At 43.5% G+C, this 17,917-nt stretch overlaps 2 protein-coding genes across 2 annotated transcripts; both read left to right on the top strand.

The window, feature by feature from the left end:
• Nucleotides 1–10,990: 10,990 nt before the first annotated feature.
• On the top strand, nucleotides 10,991–13,396 carry LOC117131487. Its single transcript, XM_033283601.1, has 2 exons — nucleotides 10,991–11,919; nucleotides 11,998–13,396. The coding sequence occupies exons 1-2, from the start codon at nucleotides 11,047–11,049 to the stop codon at nucleotides 12,466–12,468; spliced, it is 1,344 nt and encodes a 447-aa protein (XP_033139492.1). The 5' UTR covers nucleotides 10,991–11,046; the 3' UTR covers nucleotides 12,469–13,396.
• Nucleotides 13,397–13,507: 111 nt separating this feature from the next.
• On the top strand, nucleotides 13,508–15,334 carry LOC117131486 (B3 domain-containing protein REM7-like). Its single transcript, XM_033283599.1, has 4 exons — nucleotides 13,508–14,143; nucleotides 14,229–14,291; nucleotides 14,372–14,734; nucleotides 14,824–15,334. The coding sequence occupies exons 1-4, from the start codon at nucleotides 14,009–14,011 to the stop codon at nucleotides 15,079–15,081; spliced, it is 819 nt and encodes a 272-aa protein (XP_033139490.1). The 5' UTR covers nucleotides 13,508–14,008; the 3' UTR covers nucleotides 15,082–15,334.
• Nucleotides 15,335–17,917: the final 2,583 nt, after the last annotated feature.

Here is a 17,917-nt window from a genome sequence, read left to right as displayed (position 1 = left end):
GGTCCTTGGACTCAGCACGCTGACCCTTCCCGTGGACTGTTTGGGTAATTTTGGCCCACGTGGGCTGTCTGTTCAGTACACACAGGAAGTCCGTGGGTGTCCGCCAGCACACACAGGACGTCTGTGGCTGTCCGTGTGTGTCTGTTTGTGTCCGTCAGCACACACAGGACGTCCGTGGCTGTCCATCAAGACAAATATCAGAACGTTTGTCCTTGGACTCAGCACACTGACCCTTCCCGTGGACTGTTCGGGTGATTTTGGCCCACGTGGGCTGTCTTTTCAGTACACACAAGACATCCGTGGGTGTCCGTCAGCACACACATGAGGTCCGTGTGTGTCCGTCAGGACACACAAGACGTCCGTGGCTGTCTGTGTGTGTCCGTCAGCACACACAATGTCATGTCCCCGATCCTAGATAGGATCGCCCGGACGGGCCATGGTGCGGGGAGACGCACCAGTCAGGTCATTAGACCTTGAGACAAGCGTATCATGGCCCTGAATGAAGGTTAAGGGCATCAGTCAGCTGAGACTTAACCAGGATACGATGGAAACAAGGGTAAAGGAGTTGAGTTAGTGTTTAGGCAGCTGGACGAGTGTTGGTTTGAGTTCAATCAGCTCGGTTCAGCTGGTATTCAGTTCACCATGATCTGTTCAGCTCACAGGAGCTGGTGGACTAGCTCACTCAGCTGGGAACAGCTGGAGGTCAGCTCAATCCGGTGAACGGTGCGTTCTGGTTCGGATCAGTGTGGACGAGTCCGGGACGGTTACTGGGCGAGCCGATGGTCCGGGTGCAGGACGGTTCGACCAAATTGGTCTTAGGCTTGGGACAGGGAGTGGGCAAGCTTCCAGAGTGTGAGCTGAGGCTCAGTGATCGATTTGTCAAAGGAAGAAAAGGGGAGAAACCGCCAATGGGCGGTTATGGGACGGTTTTGGGAAGAAGGGATGTGATTTTTGGTAACTGTTCGCCCAGGCGGTTGGGGACAGTTTAAGTCGTCCTCTCTCTCTCATTTCTGCCATTCTGGTCGATTTTTACTCACTTTCACACAGAGAGAAACACAGAGAAAATTCAAGAGAGAAAGAGAGACACAAACCTTGGATTGGCCGATTTGATCCAAGAGATTGTTCTTGAGTGTTCCTGGTGTGTTTGGGCGTGTGATCAAGAGGATGGATTTGAGGCAGAAAGACAAGGAGAAGGCAAAGGAGAAAGAGAAGGAAGTCGCCCCTGGAGACCGAACTCCTAAGGTGAGAGGTGTGGCCAAGAGTAACCGGACAAGGCCGCGGATGATGGCCGTGTGAGTCTGGCCGGTTTGGATCGATTGGCCACTCCTTACTCTGACTTCTTCTACTCTGTTTTCTTCATATATATTGTACTATGGATTGTTTTATGATATTACAGGGAAGGATCTATCGATCTTAAGGCCTTGGCCTGATCAAATCCCCATGAAAGCCCCTTGTTCTTGTGTGGGCTGTTCATGGCCGAGATCACTATGATCTGAGCCGGTTCTTTTGAATCTGATTATGGGAATATTTTTCTTCTGAATTGTCATGATTTATCATGAATTTTATTTGGTATTTGGATCTCTTTTTAAAGGGGTCAGATTTGACATTTTTGATGATTGTTCTTGACTAGATTGGATCCGACCATGCAATGTGAACTGATTCTTGTTTTGTAATCTAACCTTGTGATTGTGTGTTTGTTTGTGTTGGATCCAGGACCAGAAATGGACCGTGGTAAGGGAAAAGCACCATGAGGACCGCGGCCATGGGAAGATGTGTGGTGATTGGGTTGATTCTGAAAATTGTGTAATTATTGTAGCCTATTGTGCAACTTGTGAACTTATGCGATTCTAGTGTGTGATCTATTTATTAGGATGATGAATGATGTATGAACCTTGGTTATTATCTATGAAATATCTATTTGCCCTAGTCGATGTTGGATTGTTTAAGTGTGAATGTTGGAACCTCAAAACTCTGAAAAAGACTTAGAATTATTTAACACTTGAACTTGAATATGTAAATGAAACTGGTTGCATTGTTTGGTGAGGCCGCGGTCTGGTTGGATTGGGGAATCCAGGATCGGGTCTTACAAGTTGGTATCAGAGCATTCTTGATTCTAGGATTTGTTGGGTTATTGGTTCACCACACACTTGGCCGTTTGGACTCATGGTGAGATAGTTGGGTTCTAAGTAATCTTTTGTACTGATTAACTTAGGAGTGATTGAGGTTTGTGTGTTCAGTTGTGGACTAACCTTTTGTTTGTGTTTGTAACTCCTAAGGGTACAAGAAGGTATAAATCTCGGAAAGGAAAGGAGGCAACTGGAGCGTCTGGAGCAGTGGGGCAGGATGGTGCTGAACAGACCGGAGTGTTACCAGCTGGAACCATTCCAACCACAGTGCTACCCGCTCTGGTGGAGCAGGTGGACAATGCAACCGGACTTCCAGTGGGTCCAACTCTTCCTACTGAGGTTAATGAAACTAATGTGGACGAGCAGCAAGAGCAAGTCCATGGAGACGATACTGGGTCGTCCAACGTTGGTGCTGGGAGTGGCCAGAATGTTGATGCAAACAATGTTCGGGTCACTGGTGCCGAGGAGGTCATTGAGCCGACCATAAGGGGCTTGGTGGAGGCTATGCAGATCATGGGAGCTCAGATAGCCTCCTTGACACAGGCGTTCACACCATTGGTGAACTCGTCCGTGGGACAGGCTAATCCCCCGGTTCGGGTTGCTGCTGGAGTGGCTGATGTTGGTGCTGGCCGTGTGGCTGAGGTGATTGAGATAGACCCACCGGTCAGGCCAGTGCATGGTATGGACTACCTGAAGGTGCTGGAGCATATCTCCAAGTTGGGAACCAAACACTTTGCTGGAAGTGTTGATCCTATGGAGGCGGACGAGTGGAGAACCAGGTTGGTTCGAAACTTCAAGTCCACACGATGTCCTGAGGATTACCAGAAGGACATAGCAGTACACTTCCTGGAGGGAGATGCACATAATTGGTGGTTAGCTTTGGACAAGCGTACCAATGGTACCATTGAGCACTTTGCTGACTTTGAGGTTGAGTTCAACCATAAGTACTTTCCTGCTGAGGCGTGGGATCGTTTGGAGTCCAAGTTCCTGGACTTGACTCAGGGACGGAGGACTGTTCGTGAGTATGAAGAAGAGTTCAACCGACTCAGGAGGTATGTGGGAAGAGAACTGGAGGATGAGAAGGTTCAAGTCCGAAGGTTCATCCGAGGCCTAAGGGTGGAACTTCGAACCTACTGTTCTGTTTGTAAGTTCCACACGGTTTCTGAGTTGGTTGAGAGGATGGCCTTGCTGGAGACCAACCTCACCGAGGAGGGTAAGCAGAAGCTGAAGAGTGTGGTGGTATCCTCGGGTCAGAGTGGTGACAAGAAGAGGAAGAGGGACTCGACCGAGGAGGGTAAAACCTCAAGTGGTAGGTCAGAGTGCCCTAAGTGTGGTCGATACCACGGTGGAGAGTGCTGGAAGGCCATGGGTGCCTGTACTCGATGTGGTAAGATGGATCACTCAGCCAAGGATTGTCCAAGCCCGTTGGGTGAGTCCAGGACCTGTCACCACTGCGGCCAGAAGGGCCACTACCGCAGGGATTGCCCTAAGTTGCAAGGCAACCAAAGTAAGGGACGTGGAGAGGCTAGCAGGCCAGTCCAGGGACGAGGCCAGACCTCAACACCTCGTGTGTATGAGCTATCCAAGGATGTGGATGGGACTCAGCCTTTCCAAGCGATCACTGGTAACATTCTAGACTACTACTTTTACAATTCCAGTAGAATTGCATGGTATGGAACCTAGGATGGATAGATATACTTTGATGGGTCTTGTGTAGGGACCTTAAGTATTGGTGGTGTGGAAACACACACATTATTTGATACTGGAGCTACACATAGTTTTGTGAGTCCAAGTATGATAGGAAAAGGTTTGTTCCAGTATGGAACATGGGATGGTCCTGAACGAGTGAGTGCGGCCGGAGGGCAAGTTATGAACTCACTCGGTCTGGTTAAGGACATCCCTGTGGTGATCTTGGATAGGCCGATGCCTATAGATCTGATTGTTGTCCCCCTCAAGCATCATGAAGTGATCTTGGGCATGGACTGGTTGGGAAAGTATCGGGCAACTCTAGATTGTCACCGGGGAAGGGTGCAACTTGAGAACGAGTTTGGACCCCCGATTAAGTACCAAGGAATCAAGCCAACCTCTTGTAGTTTGGTGGTTTCAGCAGTCCAAGTAGAACGGATGCTTGGAAATGGTTGTGAGGCCTTTTTGGCTACCATTTACACTGATGAGGTTGTAGGGGCCTGTGACCCAGAGGGTATACCGTTGGTTCGGGAATTTCAGGATGTGTTTGGGGCACTACAGGGCATTCCCCCTGATAGGGCTGACCCATTCATCATTGAATTGGAACCTGGAACGGCCCCATTATCAAAAAGTCCATATAGAATGGCACCAGCTGAGATGGCAGAGCTGAAGAAGCAACTTGAGGAGTTGCTTGAGAAGGGGTTCATACGCCCTAGTGTATCACCTTGGGGAGCACCAGTCCTATTTGTTAAGAAAAAGGATGGTAGCTTTAGGTTGTGCATTGATTATAGGGGTTTGAACAGGGTGACTGTGAAGAACAAGTACCCTTTACCCAGGATTGATGAGTTGTTGGATCAACTCCGTGGAGCCAAGTGGTTCTCCAAGATTGACCTGGCCTCTGGGTATCATCAGATCCCCATTGCACCAGATGATGTGAGGAAGACAGCGTTCCGAACTAGGTATGGCCACTATGAGTTTGTGGTTATGCCGTTCGGACTGACCAATGCACCTGCTGCATTCATGAAGATGATGAACGGCATCTTCAGGGAATACTTGGACGAGTTTGTGATCATCTTCATTGATGATATACTCGTGTATTCCAAGACAAAGGAGGACCATGAAAGACACCTTAGGGCGGTGTTGGGCCGCCTGAGAGAACAGAAGCTCTTTGCTAAGCTAAGCAAGTGTAGTTTCTGGCAGAAGAGCATTGGGTTCCTTGGACATGTGGTGTCTGATAAAGGAGTCTCAGTGGATCAAGATAAGATCAAATGTATCCAGGAATGGCCACAGCCAAAGAATGCTACGGAAGTTAGAAGCTTCTTAGGGTTGGCTGGTTATTACAGGAAATATGTCAAGGGGTTCTCGAGCATAGCTCAACCTATGACTAAGCTGACAGGCAAGGACGTGAGGTTCACATGGTCTGAGGAGTGTGCGAAAAGTTTTGCAGCACTCAAGAACATGTTGACTAATGCACCTGTCCTGGTGTTGCCTGAGGCTGATCAGCCTTATGTGGTGTATACGGATGCATCCATAACCGGTCTTGGTTGTGTTTTGACACAACATGGGAAGGTGATAGCCTATGCTTCCCGACAGCTAAGGAAGCATGAGGGTAACTATCCGACCCATGATTTGGAGATGGCTGCAGTAGTATTTGCATTAAAGATATGGAGATCATATCTTTATGGTGCCAGGGTGCAAATACTCACAGACCATAAGAGCTTGAAGTACATATTCACTCAGCCTGAGTTAAACTTAAGGCAGAGGAGATGGATGGAGTTTGTTGCAGATTATGATCTGGACATAGCTTATCATCCTGGGAAAGCTAACCTAGTGGCTGATGCTTTGAGCCGCAGAAGGGCTGAAGTGTCATCTGAGAGGGAGGCGGATGAACTGGAAGGGATGATCAGGTCCTTGAACCTCAACACCTTGGTTGGTTCAGATGAGCCATTGGGGTTGGAGGCAGTGAACCAGGCCGATCTCCTGACCAGGATCAGGCAAGCACAGGGCCTGGATGAAAATCTAAAGAAGGTAGCCGCCAATGACAAGACCGAGTACCAGACAACTGACAATGGTACCATCTTGGTCAATGGGAGGGTCAGTGTTCCTAATGATAAGGAACTCAAAGAAGAGATTATGAGACAGGCTCATAAGTCTAAGTTTTCAGTTCATCCTGGACTGAACAAGATGTATAGGGATCTGAAAAGGTACTACCATTGGGTGAGGATGAAATCTGATGTTGCAGAGTGGGTGGCTAAGTGTCCCACTTGTCAACTGGTGAAGGCAGAACATCAGGTTCCCAGTGGTCTACTTCAGAACCTACCCATACCAGAATGGAAATGGGATCACATCACAATGGATTTTGTGACTGGGTTTCCCACGACCAGGAATAAGAAAGATGCAGTATGGGTTGTGGTTGATCGGCTGACCAAGTCGGCTCATTTCCTGCCTATCAAGAAAGGGGATGGGGTCGACAGGATTGTGCAAGTGTACCTAGACGAGATAGTGAGGTTGCATGGTGTTCCAGCAAGCATTGTCTCGGACAGGGATCCAAGATTTACATCTTATTTCTGGCAGGCTTTCCAAAAGGCCTTGGGAACCAGAGTGAATATGAGCACATCTTATCATCCTCAGACGGATGGGCAGTCTGAAAGGACAATCCAAACCTTGGAGGATATGCTCAGGGCGTGTGTGTTAGACTGGGGAGAGTCTTGGGAAAAACACTTACCCTTAGTGGAGTTTGCTTACAACAACAGCTTCCATACAAGCATTGGTATGTCGCCATATGAGGCTTTGTATGGTAGGCCGTGCAGGACACCCCTATGCTGGACCCAAGTGGGGGAGCGTAGCATGTTGGGTCCTGAGATTGTAGAACAGACCACTGAGAAGATCAGGATGGTCAAAGAGAAGATGAAAGAGGCGCAGGACCGCCAAAAGAGCTATGCAGACAAGCGTAGGAAACATCTTGAGTTTGAGGTCAATGACCTGGTGTATCTCAAGATGATTACCTTTAAGGGTAGGACCAGGGTTTCTGGACGAAAGAAACTGGATCCTAGGTACTTGGGTCCATTCAGGATCATAGAGAGAGTGGGTGCAGTGGCATACAAGTTGGACTTGCCATCAGCAATGGATGCATACCACAATGTGTTCCATGTATCCCAACTCCGGAAATGCTTGTCTGAACAAGACATTGTCTTGCCCGAGATTCCTGCTGACCTTGGTAAGGACCTGGCTTTGGAAACCTTGCCGGTTCGGATTGTGGATCGGTCAGAGAAAGCTATGAGAAAGAAGACAGTTCCCATGATCAAAGTGGTGTGGGATTACAATGGTAAAGACCTCATCACTTGGGAAACAGAAGCAAAAATGAAAGCTATGTATCCGGATTGGTACAGACAATTTCTTCCTGAGGAAACACTTAACATGGATTCGAGGACGAATCCCAAGTTAGTGGGGGAGACTTGTCATGTCCCCGATCCTAGATAGGATCGCCCGGACGGGCCATGGTGCGGGGAGACGCACCAGTCAGGTCATTAGACCTTGAGACAAGCGTATCATGGCCCTGAATGAAGGTTAAGGGCATCAGTCAGCTGAGACTTAACCAGGATACGATGGAAACAAGGGTAAAGGAGTTGAGTGAGTGTTTAGGCAGCTGGACGAGTGTTGGTTTGAGTTCAATCAGCTCGGTTCAGCTGGTATTCAGTTCACCATGATCTGTTCAGCTCACAGGAGCTGGTGGACTAGCTCACTCAGCTGGGAACAGCTGGAGGTCAGCTCAATCCGGTGAACGGTGCGTTCTGGTTCGGATCAGTGTGGACGAGTCCGGGACGGTTACTGGGCGAGCCGATGGTCCGGGTGCAGGACGGTTCGACCAAATTGGTCTTAGGCTTGGGACAGGGAGTGGGCAAGCTTCCAGAGTGTGAGCTGAGGCTCAGTGATCGATTTGTCAAAGGAAGAAAAGGGGAGAAACCGCCAATGGGCGGTTATGGGACGGTTTTGGGAAGAAGGGATGTGATTTTGGTAACTGTTCGCCCAGGCGGTTGGGGACAGTTTAAGTCGTCTCTCTCTCTCTCATTTCTGCCATTCTGGTCGATTTTTACTCACTTTCACACAGAGAGAAACACAGAGAAAATTCAAGAGAGAAAGAGAGACACAAACCTTGGATTGTTCTTGAGTGTTCTTGGTGTGTTTGGGCGTGTGATCAAGAGGATGGATTTGAGGCAGAAAGACAAGGAGAATGCAAAGGAGAAAGAGAAGGAAGTCGCCCCTGGAGACCGAACTCCTAAGGTGAGAGGTGTGGCCAAGAGTAACCGGACAAGGCCGCGGATGATGGCCGTGTGAGTCTGGCCGGTTTGGATCGATTGGCCACTCCTTACTCTGACTTCTTCTACTCTGTTTTCTTCATATATATTGTACTATGGATTGTTTTATGATATTACAGGGAAGGATCTATCGATCTTAAGGCCTTGGCCTGATCAAATCCCCATGAAAGCCCCTTGTTCTTGTGTGGGCTGTTCATGGCCGAGATCACTATGATCTGAGCCGGTTCTTTTGAATCTGATTATGGGAATATTTTTCTTCTGAATTGTCATGATTTATCATGAATTTTATTTGGTATTTGGATCTCTTTTTAAAGGGGTCAGATTTGACATTTTTGATGATTGTTCTTGACTAGATTGGATCCAACCATGCAATGTGAACTGATTCTTGTTTTGTAATCTAACCTTGTGATTGTGTGTTTGTTTGTGTTGGATCCAGGACCAGAAATGGACCGTGGTAAGGGAAAAGCACCATGAGGACCGCGGCCATGGGAAGATGTGTGGTGATTGGGTTGATTCTGAAAATTGTGTAATTATTGTAGCCTATTGTGCAACTTGTGAACTTATGCGATTCTAGTGTGTGATCTATTTAGGGAAGTTTACTAGAATGTTACATATTTTAGGTGTATTGACTAGAATGATACAGATCTTTTTTTTATTACTAGAATATTTTCGATACCAAGCGTACCCTTTTTTTACGTTATGAGAAAAAACGTATTTACGAGAATGCCATTACTTTTCGCTGCCACGTAGGCAAAAAACCGGCGCCACGGAGGAATTCGCGTCCGTATTTTCATTAAGTCAGCTGTTAAGCGATAGATACGTAGTTACGGCCGATTTATCTTTACGTTACGGCTGACTTAATACATACGACTGACTTAAGTGAAAGTGGCTGACTTAAAACTATAAGTCAGCTTGCCGATACAACTGATTTACAGAAATCCGGCTGAGTTATGTGACCACGGCTGACTTAATGATACAAATGACGGCTGACTTATACATCGGCGGTTTGATTTCTGGAAAATTTGGCTGAGTCGTGGTTAAGAAACGGCTGAGAAACTTTTTTTCAGCTGAGTAAAGGAACATGGATGGGCTGGGTTATTGAAGCCACGGCTGAGTTATGGGATGCTGTTACGACTGGGTTTGTATTAGTCAGCCGTTAAAGCATGGATAAACAGTAAACTCAGCTGCTTTGCGGCTGACGTATGAGCGAAAGATTAATTACTAGAATGTTCTCGTTTGATGGCTGATTTACGTAACGATACGGCTGACATATGGTTGTTCATCCTTATTGCGGCTGACTTACTGTCAAAAGATTAATTACTAGAATGTTTCCATGTATCGGCTGACAAAGTGTAAACATGATGGCTGACTTATTTTGGCTGAGTTACTGATTTGTTTGTCGGCTGATTAACCGATGTTCCATGTCATCTGCCATGTCATCAACTCGGATTTGACATGTCATCACTAACGGTCGCCCAATTTACAACTGAGTTACGAGACCTTTCAGTTGTCTTCTTCATCTTATTTTTGAATGATTACACAGCCTTTCTTTTCTTCTTCATCATCTCAGTTATCTATCCTCTTCATCTTTCTCATATGGTAATGGATCCCGTTATTATTGTTTCCGGTAAATGGATTATGAAAAAACGATATGTATTCAACGTCGACAGTAGAGGGTGTAGAGTTCTTCATTTAGGTGAGAAAACTAAACTTGAAGATTTCACAAAGTCTGTCATCGACGATTACGGTTTGAATGATTTGAAGGTTCATATTCTGCTTAGCTACATGTTTTCGAATAAAACATTGAAAACAATGGCGCACAACACTCCACCAGTTTACGTGTCCAACACTCGACAATTGCAATGTTTTCTAAGCTTAAAGAAAAGCGAACAACTACGTCTCTGTGTGGAGATTACAGAGAAAAAGGATGACAGCTCAGACGTAGAAGCTTCAGAAGAAGAAGCTTCAGAAGAAGAAGCTTCAGAAGAAGACGCTTCAGAAGAAGACGCTTCAGAAGAAGAAGCTTTAGAAGAAGAAGCTTTAGAAGTTGAGTCTATAGAGAATGGGAGTTACGATGGTTGCAGTTTGGAGGATGAACAAGATGAAATTGAGAATGACTGCTTTAGTAACGTTGAAATACACGACGTAGCCGGAGAAGATGAAATAGGCAAAGAAAACGAAGAAGATGATGAATTTGAAAGTCGATTTGATATGTTCGATGACTCGGACGGTGCGTCATCTGAAGATGATAACTTCAGCACATACGGTGAGTCTCCTATCGAAGAAGACGAAGATTCACCAACGCTACCTTCCAAGAAGAGATATCAGAACTTCTTGATGAGCGAATCTAAAGGGAATCTGGAGGTTTTGAAGTTGGAGATGTCGTCGTTAGACCTTGCGGTAGGACAACGATACTTGACTAAAAAGCATTTGAAGAGACGACTGAAACTTTTTACAGTGAGGCATCAATTTGATTTTGATGTAGAAATATCAAACCTGACAACATACGTTGTTAAGTGTTGGGTTGATGGATGTACATGGAGAGTTCGTGCATCTACCGAAGGATTGTCCCCGCAGTTTTATATTCGTATTTACGACTCGGATCATGCATGTTCTGTAACTGAGCGTTCTAATCGATCTCGAAATGCAACACCGGATATTTTAGGAGAGTTGTACAAGAACTTTCTCGGCGACGTTGGTCCGGCCGTTCGCCCTGAGAGTGTCGGAATAGCTATCACTAAGCAGTTTGGTGTAAAGGTAATTATGTTAAACGGCTGAGTTATGGTAGAGTATAGGCTGGGTTATTTTATGTTAGAAATGGCTGAGTTACAAAACTATGGTTGAGTTATGTTTACGTTGTGACCGTCTTAATGATATGATGTGGCTGAGTTATGTAAATTGTTTTTTCATGTGAGCAGATGGAATATTGGAAATCACACCGGACGCTTAAATGTGCAAGGGAAATCGATGAGGGCACACCTGAGTGTGGTTTTGAACTCTTGCCTTCTTACTTATACATGATAAGAAGGGCAAATCCGAATACAGTTACGCGTCTTCAAATCGATGAGCTTGGAAGATTCATGTATGTGTTTCTTGCGTTTGGTGCGAGCGTTAATGGGTTTCCTTTCATGCGCAAAGTTGTTGTCGTCGACGGTACGTTTCTTAATGGTAAATATAAAGGGACGTTACTCACAGCACTAGCTCAGGATGGTAACTTTCAGATTTTTCCAATAGCCTTCGCAGTGGTTGACACTGAAAATGATGATTCGTGGAATTGGTTTTTTACGCAACTAAAAGTGTTGATTCCTGACCAGGAGGGTCTTGCGATAATATCAGATAGGCATAACTCGATAGGGAAAGCAATTACAAATGTGTATCCGTTAGCTGCTCGTGGAATATGCACCTATCATTTGTATAAAAACATATTGGGACGGTACAAAGGAAAAGATGTATTTCGGCTGGTGAAGAAAGCGGCGCGATATTTTAGAATGTCTGACTTTGATATGATTTTCGAGGAGATTAAAGCACTTAATCCTGATCTCCACGGCTACCTCGAAAGAGCTGATGTCAGACTGTGGACACGTGTTTATTTCCCGGGCGAGAGGTACAATTTGATGACTACGAACATAGCGGAATCAATGAACAGAGCATTATCGCATGCTAGAGGTCTTAACATTGTTCGAATATTGGAATCGATACGGGTTATGATGACCAGATGGTTTGCTGAACGAAGAGTGGATGCCAGATCGCAGTCAACCACACTCACGCGCGGTGTGGAGAAACTATTACAAGTAAGTCAGTCGTAACAGTAAAATAAGTCAGTCTTTAAATCTAATAAGTCAGTCGTTTTAATTGGGTTTTGTTAATAGGGACGTGTAAGTGCCTCCCGGGATTGGACGGTTCAAAGGATTGATGACCATCACACTGAAGTTAAATATGGCGCTGCTGGCGAGTCTTTGAATGTTGTTAATTTGGTTGAGCGAAAGTGCACATGTCGGCGTTTCGATGTCGAGAAAATACCATGTGTACACGCAATCGCAGCTGCAGAGGAAAGAAATGTTTCTCGAATATCACTGTGCAGTCCTTACTATAAAAGCACTTATTTAGCTAGCGCATACGCTGAATCGGTCATGCCGGTTGACTCAGCGCTACCTGTTCCAGATAACGTGGCTAACGTACAGTGCTTTCCACCGTTTATTCGTCAACAACCGGGAAGACCTAAAAAAAATAGGATGAAATCTGCTTTAGAAGTTGCACTTGCAAACAAACGTCCTAGGAAAGAGCACATATGTTCTCGTTGCAGTCAAAGTGGACATAATGCGAGAACTTGTCCGATATAAGCAATTGCTTTTCATGTTGTTTTGAAATACGGCTGGGTTTTGTGTTGTAATACGGCTGGGTTTTGTGTTGTAATACGGCTGGGTTTTATTTTCATTGATTTGCACAACGGCTGGATTATTATTTGTAATACGGCTGGGTTTTGTGTTGTAATACGGCTGGGTTTTTTTGTATTGTGGTTGGGTTTTTATTTTCATTGATTTGCCCGCTTCCCATTACTCAAGAGAGACACAGACATCGAAAAACGAAATGTCCGTACTTAATTGCCCTACGTTACGTAATAGCCCCTACGTAATTATTGATTATAAAGTGGAATACGAAAGTAGCGAATTAAATTAAGAGAAATTAATCTTCATTGGCTGAGATAATGTTACTCACACGCCTAATAATTGTCGTGATTTCTAATGTCAGCTCTTTTATTCAAACGCAGTTGAAAAAAACTTCCCCGCTAGAAACACGAAACGTCGCGAAGTCAATTAAGGCTGAGTTATTGTAATACACGGCTGAGTTATGGATTAAATTCCCGCTCAAAATAAGAAATAAGAAACGCCGCGATACGAAACTACAACCGTTAACTGCAGATAAATAAGGTACTTCTCAAACAATTACACATCTTCAACTCTCTATCTTTTACACAACTGTCCTCTCAGAGAAAATGGAATATTTCCCTCTGCTTGAATTGCCTGAAGATCTTCAGGCAATGGTGGTTGAGCGTGTGGCCCGTAACTCCTTCCAAGATCTCTACCGCCTCAGAGCATCGTCCAGGTCGATGAAGGCGTTAGCAGAGATGCGTAGGGTATACCATTATTTCGATGTGTTATCCTTTCCCTGGGGTCTCATTATGCCATCTCAGTTGTTGAAAACTTGCTACGCTGAGAACAATCCAAGCACAATTTATGTAAAGGGTGTACAGTTTTTCTACTCATACGATGAGCAAGATTATGGCCTTTCTCTCCTCAAGCGTGCAGCAGATGCAGGATATGAGCGTGCAGTGTATACACACGCTATGACTCAAGCAATCTTTTACGGTGATGGCAGTATTTTCGGAGAATTCCAAGAGCAACTGTTGACAGGGTCGGGAAACTTGTTCGAGATGCGAAATGGGGATGGGGTTTGTGGCATACTGACGAGTTCCGTCAAATTAAGGCCATGTTCACTTCTACTTATGTTCCGTCCTTCTACCTTTGCCAATGTGCAAATGTTGTGGACCGACAATGTCTCTGCCTATGGCACATTGATGTGACTAAGGACGACAACATGTGTGAGCGCTGTTTCTGGATCAAAGAGATTTCCTTGTTCTTTCGTGATTTTGAACCGATAAGCCTGTTTAGGGACACAAGTAAGTGGTGAAGATGTCTCTGCATCAGAATCTTATCTTTTTTATGTTTTTTGCTATGCCATTATGTATGTCGAACAAAAAAATTATATATTCTGTTTTTATGGCTGACTTATTTTCTTATGGCTGACTTATTTTCATCTTACGGCTGAGTTATTTTCATCTTACGGCTGAGTTTTATTCTTCGGCATTATTAATTATTAACAATGTTACGGCTGAGTTATATTTTCCGGCATTATTTACTTTACACAAGGAAAAAAAAGAAATCATTTTCGTTCCAACGCGAAAAAAAAAAGAAAAGCTCTCGACGACAGGCGATTTCGAAGCGTCTCGATACGAAGGTAAAACCGAAGCCTCTCTTTTGCAGATTTGTGGATTCAGCTTCGGTTCGATGATGTTTTCTTCCCATTCTTTTCTTGTTTGCAGATGCCTAATTCGCACAAACCTCATTTCTTGAAGCCTCTGCTTCCCGATTTCCACAGTGGCGTGGTAGACACACACTCTCTATTTCTCATGTGTATATGTTCCTATTTTAGAGTTTGCTTAACTTTGGCTTTTCTGACCTGCAGACAATACCACTTGGCTTCTTCTCACAACACATAGAAGGGAAGACAAACCGGAAAACATGGAAACTAAGATCGGACGCTACAGATCAAACTTGGGAAGTGATACAAGAAGGCAGGAGACTCACCGGAGGTTGGAAAGATTTCACCACAGCACATGACCTTCAAATCGGTGACATTGTCATCTTCAAACACGAAGGAGATATGGTGTTTCATGTCACACCATTTGGTCCTAGCTGTTGTGAGATTCAATATACACATCCTCACATCATCAAGGAAGAAGCCGATGCGGATGATGCTCCTTCTTTCTCATTTGACTATTGTTTTCAGGCTGAGGTCACTGCTTCGAATCTAAAAGAAGACAAACTTGTGAGTCAATTTTCAGTTATAGACCATATTTAGTTAGTTATTAACATATGGTTTGATCTGTTCAGTGTCTTTACGTTCTGTGTTTGCAGTATCTTCCTGAGGGAGCTACGACTTGTACTGCTTTGAACAAACAATGCCAAGAGATAATACTTGTCAACAAAGAGGGAAATTCATGGACTGTGAGTTTGCGATTTAGCGAAGCAGACGGCATGTATTACATCAGAAGAGGCTGGAGAAAGTTCTGTCATGCTAACAGATGCGCCATAGGAGACTTATTTGTGTTCAATGTGGTTGGAGATGGGAAAACTACTCCACTAATATGTGTATGTCCGGAAAGGGAAGAGTGATTTTGAACCTAAACTTATGTATGTCGAACCAGAAATTTATGTATGTCTCTTTTTATGGCTGACTAATATTCATATTATGGTTGAGTTATTGTTTATGTTATTGTTTGATTATGACTGACTTCCACTGAACGTTATAGCTGAGTTACTATCTTATTATGACTGACGAATACTCATATAATGGCTGGGTTATTGTTTGATTATGACTTAATTAACGTAACGGCTGAGTTGCAGTGAACGTTATAACTGAGTTATTAAACATTATGACTGACGAATACTCATATTATGGCTGGGTTATTGTTTGATAGTGACTTAATTAACGTAACGGCTGAATTGCAGTGAACGTTATAACTGAGTTATTAAAACATTATGACTGACGAATACTCATATTATGGCTGGGTTATTGTTTGATAGTGACTTAATTAACGTAACGGCTGTATTGCAGTTAACGTTATAACTGAGTTATTAAAACGTTATGACTGACGAATACTCGTATTATGGCTGGGTTATTGTTTGATTATGAATTAATTAACGTACTGGCTGAGTTGCATTGAACTTAATAGCTGAGTTACTAAAAACATTGCGTCTAAATTATGATTACAACACATGACTACGCAAAGAAATAGTGCCAAAATATGGCCATACCAAACCCACAAACCACCACTGGAAACATCAAACACTTCATCTTTTCCGCTTTACCGAGTTCTTTCTCCAACCGACCAACGTCTACTCTCAGATCTGATATGCCTTTGGTCATGTCACTCATCACCGATTTCATATCTTCTACCTCTTCCACCAAGCACTCGTCCGCCCATTTGAATAAATGTCTCTGATTTCACCAACATGCCCAGCTCTTAGTATCACATTGACAGTATAATGAATAAAATTAAAAATCAAACCTTAATATATCCTTTGCGACAGCAATAGTACAGTCGTCCTGGATTAGCCCGTGATGCAGATGTACATAATTCAGCGGGTTCACCACACCAACACTGTTTCGGCGTTCCTCTTTCCACATGCCGGCGGTGAAAGTAAGTGTTACCAGACACAGATGATGAAGAAGACATTTTCTTTGAATGAAAGAGAAATTGGTGTGAAAGACAAGGTTAAAACAATAGTGGTAGTAATATAAAATCATTTTTTAAAAAAAATTCAAATAAAGAAGAATAATTTAAATTAATAAACTATTAAATGCCTCGATATTTTTCCACACACGTGATGCACTTTAATTATGACGAATATTCAATCAAATCAAGAAATACGAAAGGTTCTTTATTATTTTATCAAACACTTAAGTTGAATTCGTATTACGGCTGTGTTAGCGTCTATATTTTGGCTGAGTTAACGTAGATGTATTGACTGAGTTACATTAAAAATAACAATACCTCGATTATGTAAATAATCCGATACATGCGTGCCAGCCGTATAATAATGAGTCTCGATATTCTCAATGCAAACGAAATTTCTCATGCACATAATAATAAGAGAATAAAGGTCTCTAATAATAGTAGTCTCGATAATGTAATGACGGCCATAATAATGAGTCTCGATATTCTCAATGACGATGGAATTTCTCGCACGTATAATAATAAGAGAATAAAGGACTCTAATACTGGTCTCGATTAAGTAATGGCGGCCATAATAATACATGAAAAATAGCGTTAACTTTGGCTTTGTATTTTTACACTATAAGGCTGAGTTATTAGTATCTTAATTCGTATTACAGATGAGTTTACTTAACTGAAACGGCTGAGTTAAACAACTTAATAGAAACTTAATGGCTGAGTTAAACAACTTTATAGAAACTTAACGGCTGAGTTAAACAACTTTACAAAAACTTGACGGCTGAATACAAACAAAAACAACAAATCAATTACTAAAACCAAAATTATCAGGACCAAATTCTTCAAACATGTGGACAAGATCACGCCAAACTCTAGTTAGCATCCACGCAGGCTTCTCACCCCCATGTGCCCACCTCCTCTTCAAGAGGCGCATCTGACAACGAAACACCGTTCTGGCCACCAGATTAAAATTTGTCCAAACTTGAAAATTATATCTTCGTGCCCACGTGCGTTTGCGCTACAAAAAAAACCAATTTCCAAATGTAAGTGCTGTTATTATGTCTAATATCAAAAACAATTCAAAGATGTTGTCCTTACAGCGAGTTGAAGAAACCAGCGTTCCTTAAAATGATCGGGAATGGCGCGCCATGTCGGCCAATCATGAACCCATCCTTCTGCTAAAATCGACGGGATGGCCAGGGAGAGATCGCTTAGAAATTTAAACCAGATTACGCTGTCAAGCAAGACACCCGGGCCAGGGTATAGAACGGGAAGGTTTTCACGATTTTCAGAGTTTAGTATCTCATTGACTCTGTTCTCTAACCTTTCTGAATAACCAGGAACAATCATAACTTTGTAAGGCGATATAGAGATATTGTTTAGGTTTTCTAGTGAGATAAGGCGAGAAAGTGCAAGAGAAGGGGGCTATATATAGGGGAAGTATAGAACATTAAAGGTCGCGAGATAAAATATCTAAAATTTTCGCGCCATATGTAAATATTAACTTACACTAACAGGCTGAGTTATTAAGACCTTTACGGCTGATTTGTTGTTTGCCGTTTAGGGTATAGGGTTTAGTTATTTAGGGTTTGGGTTCCGAATAAGATTGTTTAGGGTTATGATTTATGATGTACGAACCACAAGATATGATAAATATCACAAATTCATAATAAATAACACAATAACAGTTTACGTGTTTTGAATCATGCTCACACCTCATATCACTGCCTAGAGTTTTAGGTACTCGTAAGAGACAACATATACCTCAAGATTAT

This window comes from Brassica rapa, unplaced genomic scaffold (assembly GCF_000309985.2).
Source record: "Brassica rapa cultivar Chiifu-401-42 unplaced genomic scaffold, CAAS_Brap_v3.01 Scaffold0988, whole genome shotgun sequence".
NCBI classification, from domain to species: Eukaryota; Viridiplantae; Streptophyta; class Magnoliopsida; order Brassicales; family Brassicaceae; genus Brassica; species Brassica rapa.
The sequence above is the reverse complement of the archived record's forward strand: the minus strand, read 5'-3'. Positions and strand labels throughout refer to the sequence as shown.

Coding starts and splice junctions, on each gene's coding strand:
- LOC117131487 (XM_033283601.1), top strand. CDS start 11,047: ATGGAATATTGGAAATCACACCGGACGCTTAAATGTGCAAGGGAAATC. Junction 11,920..11,997: donor GTGTGGAGAAACTATTACAA/GTAAGTCAGTCG, acceptor TTTTGTTAATAG/GGACGTGTAAGTGCCTCCCG.
- LOC117131486 (XM_033283599.1), top strand. CDS start 14,009: ATGTTACGGCTGAGTTATATTTTCCGGCATTATTTACTTTACACAAGG. Junction 14,144..14,228: donor CGAAGCGTCTCGATACGAAG/GTAAAACCGAAG, acceptor TCTTGTTTGCAG/ATGCCTAATTCGCACAAACC. Junction 14,292..14,371: donor CCGATTTCCACAGTGGCGTG/GTAGACACACAC, acceptor TCTGACCTGCAG/ACAATACCACTTGGCTTCTT.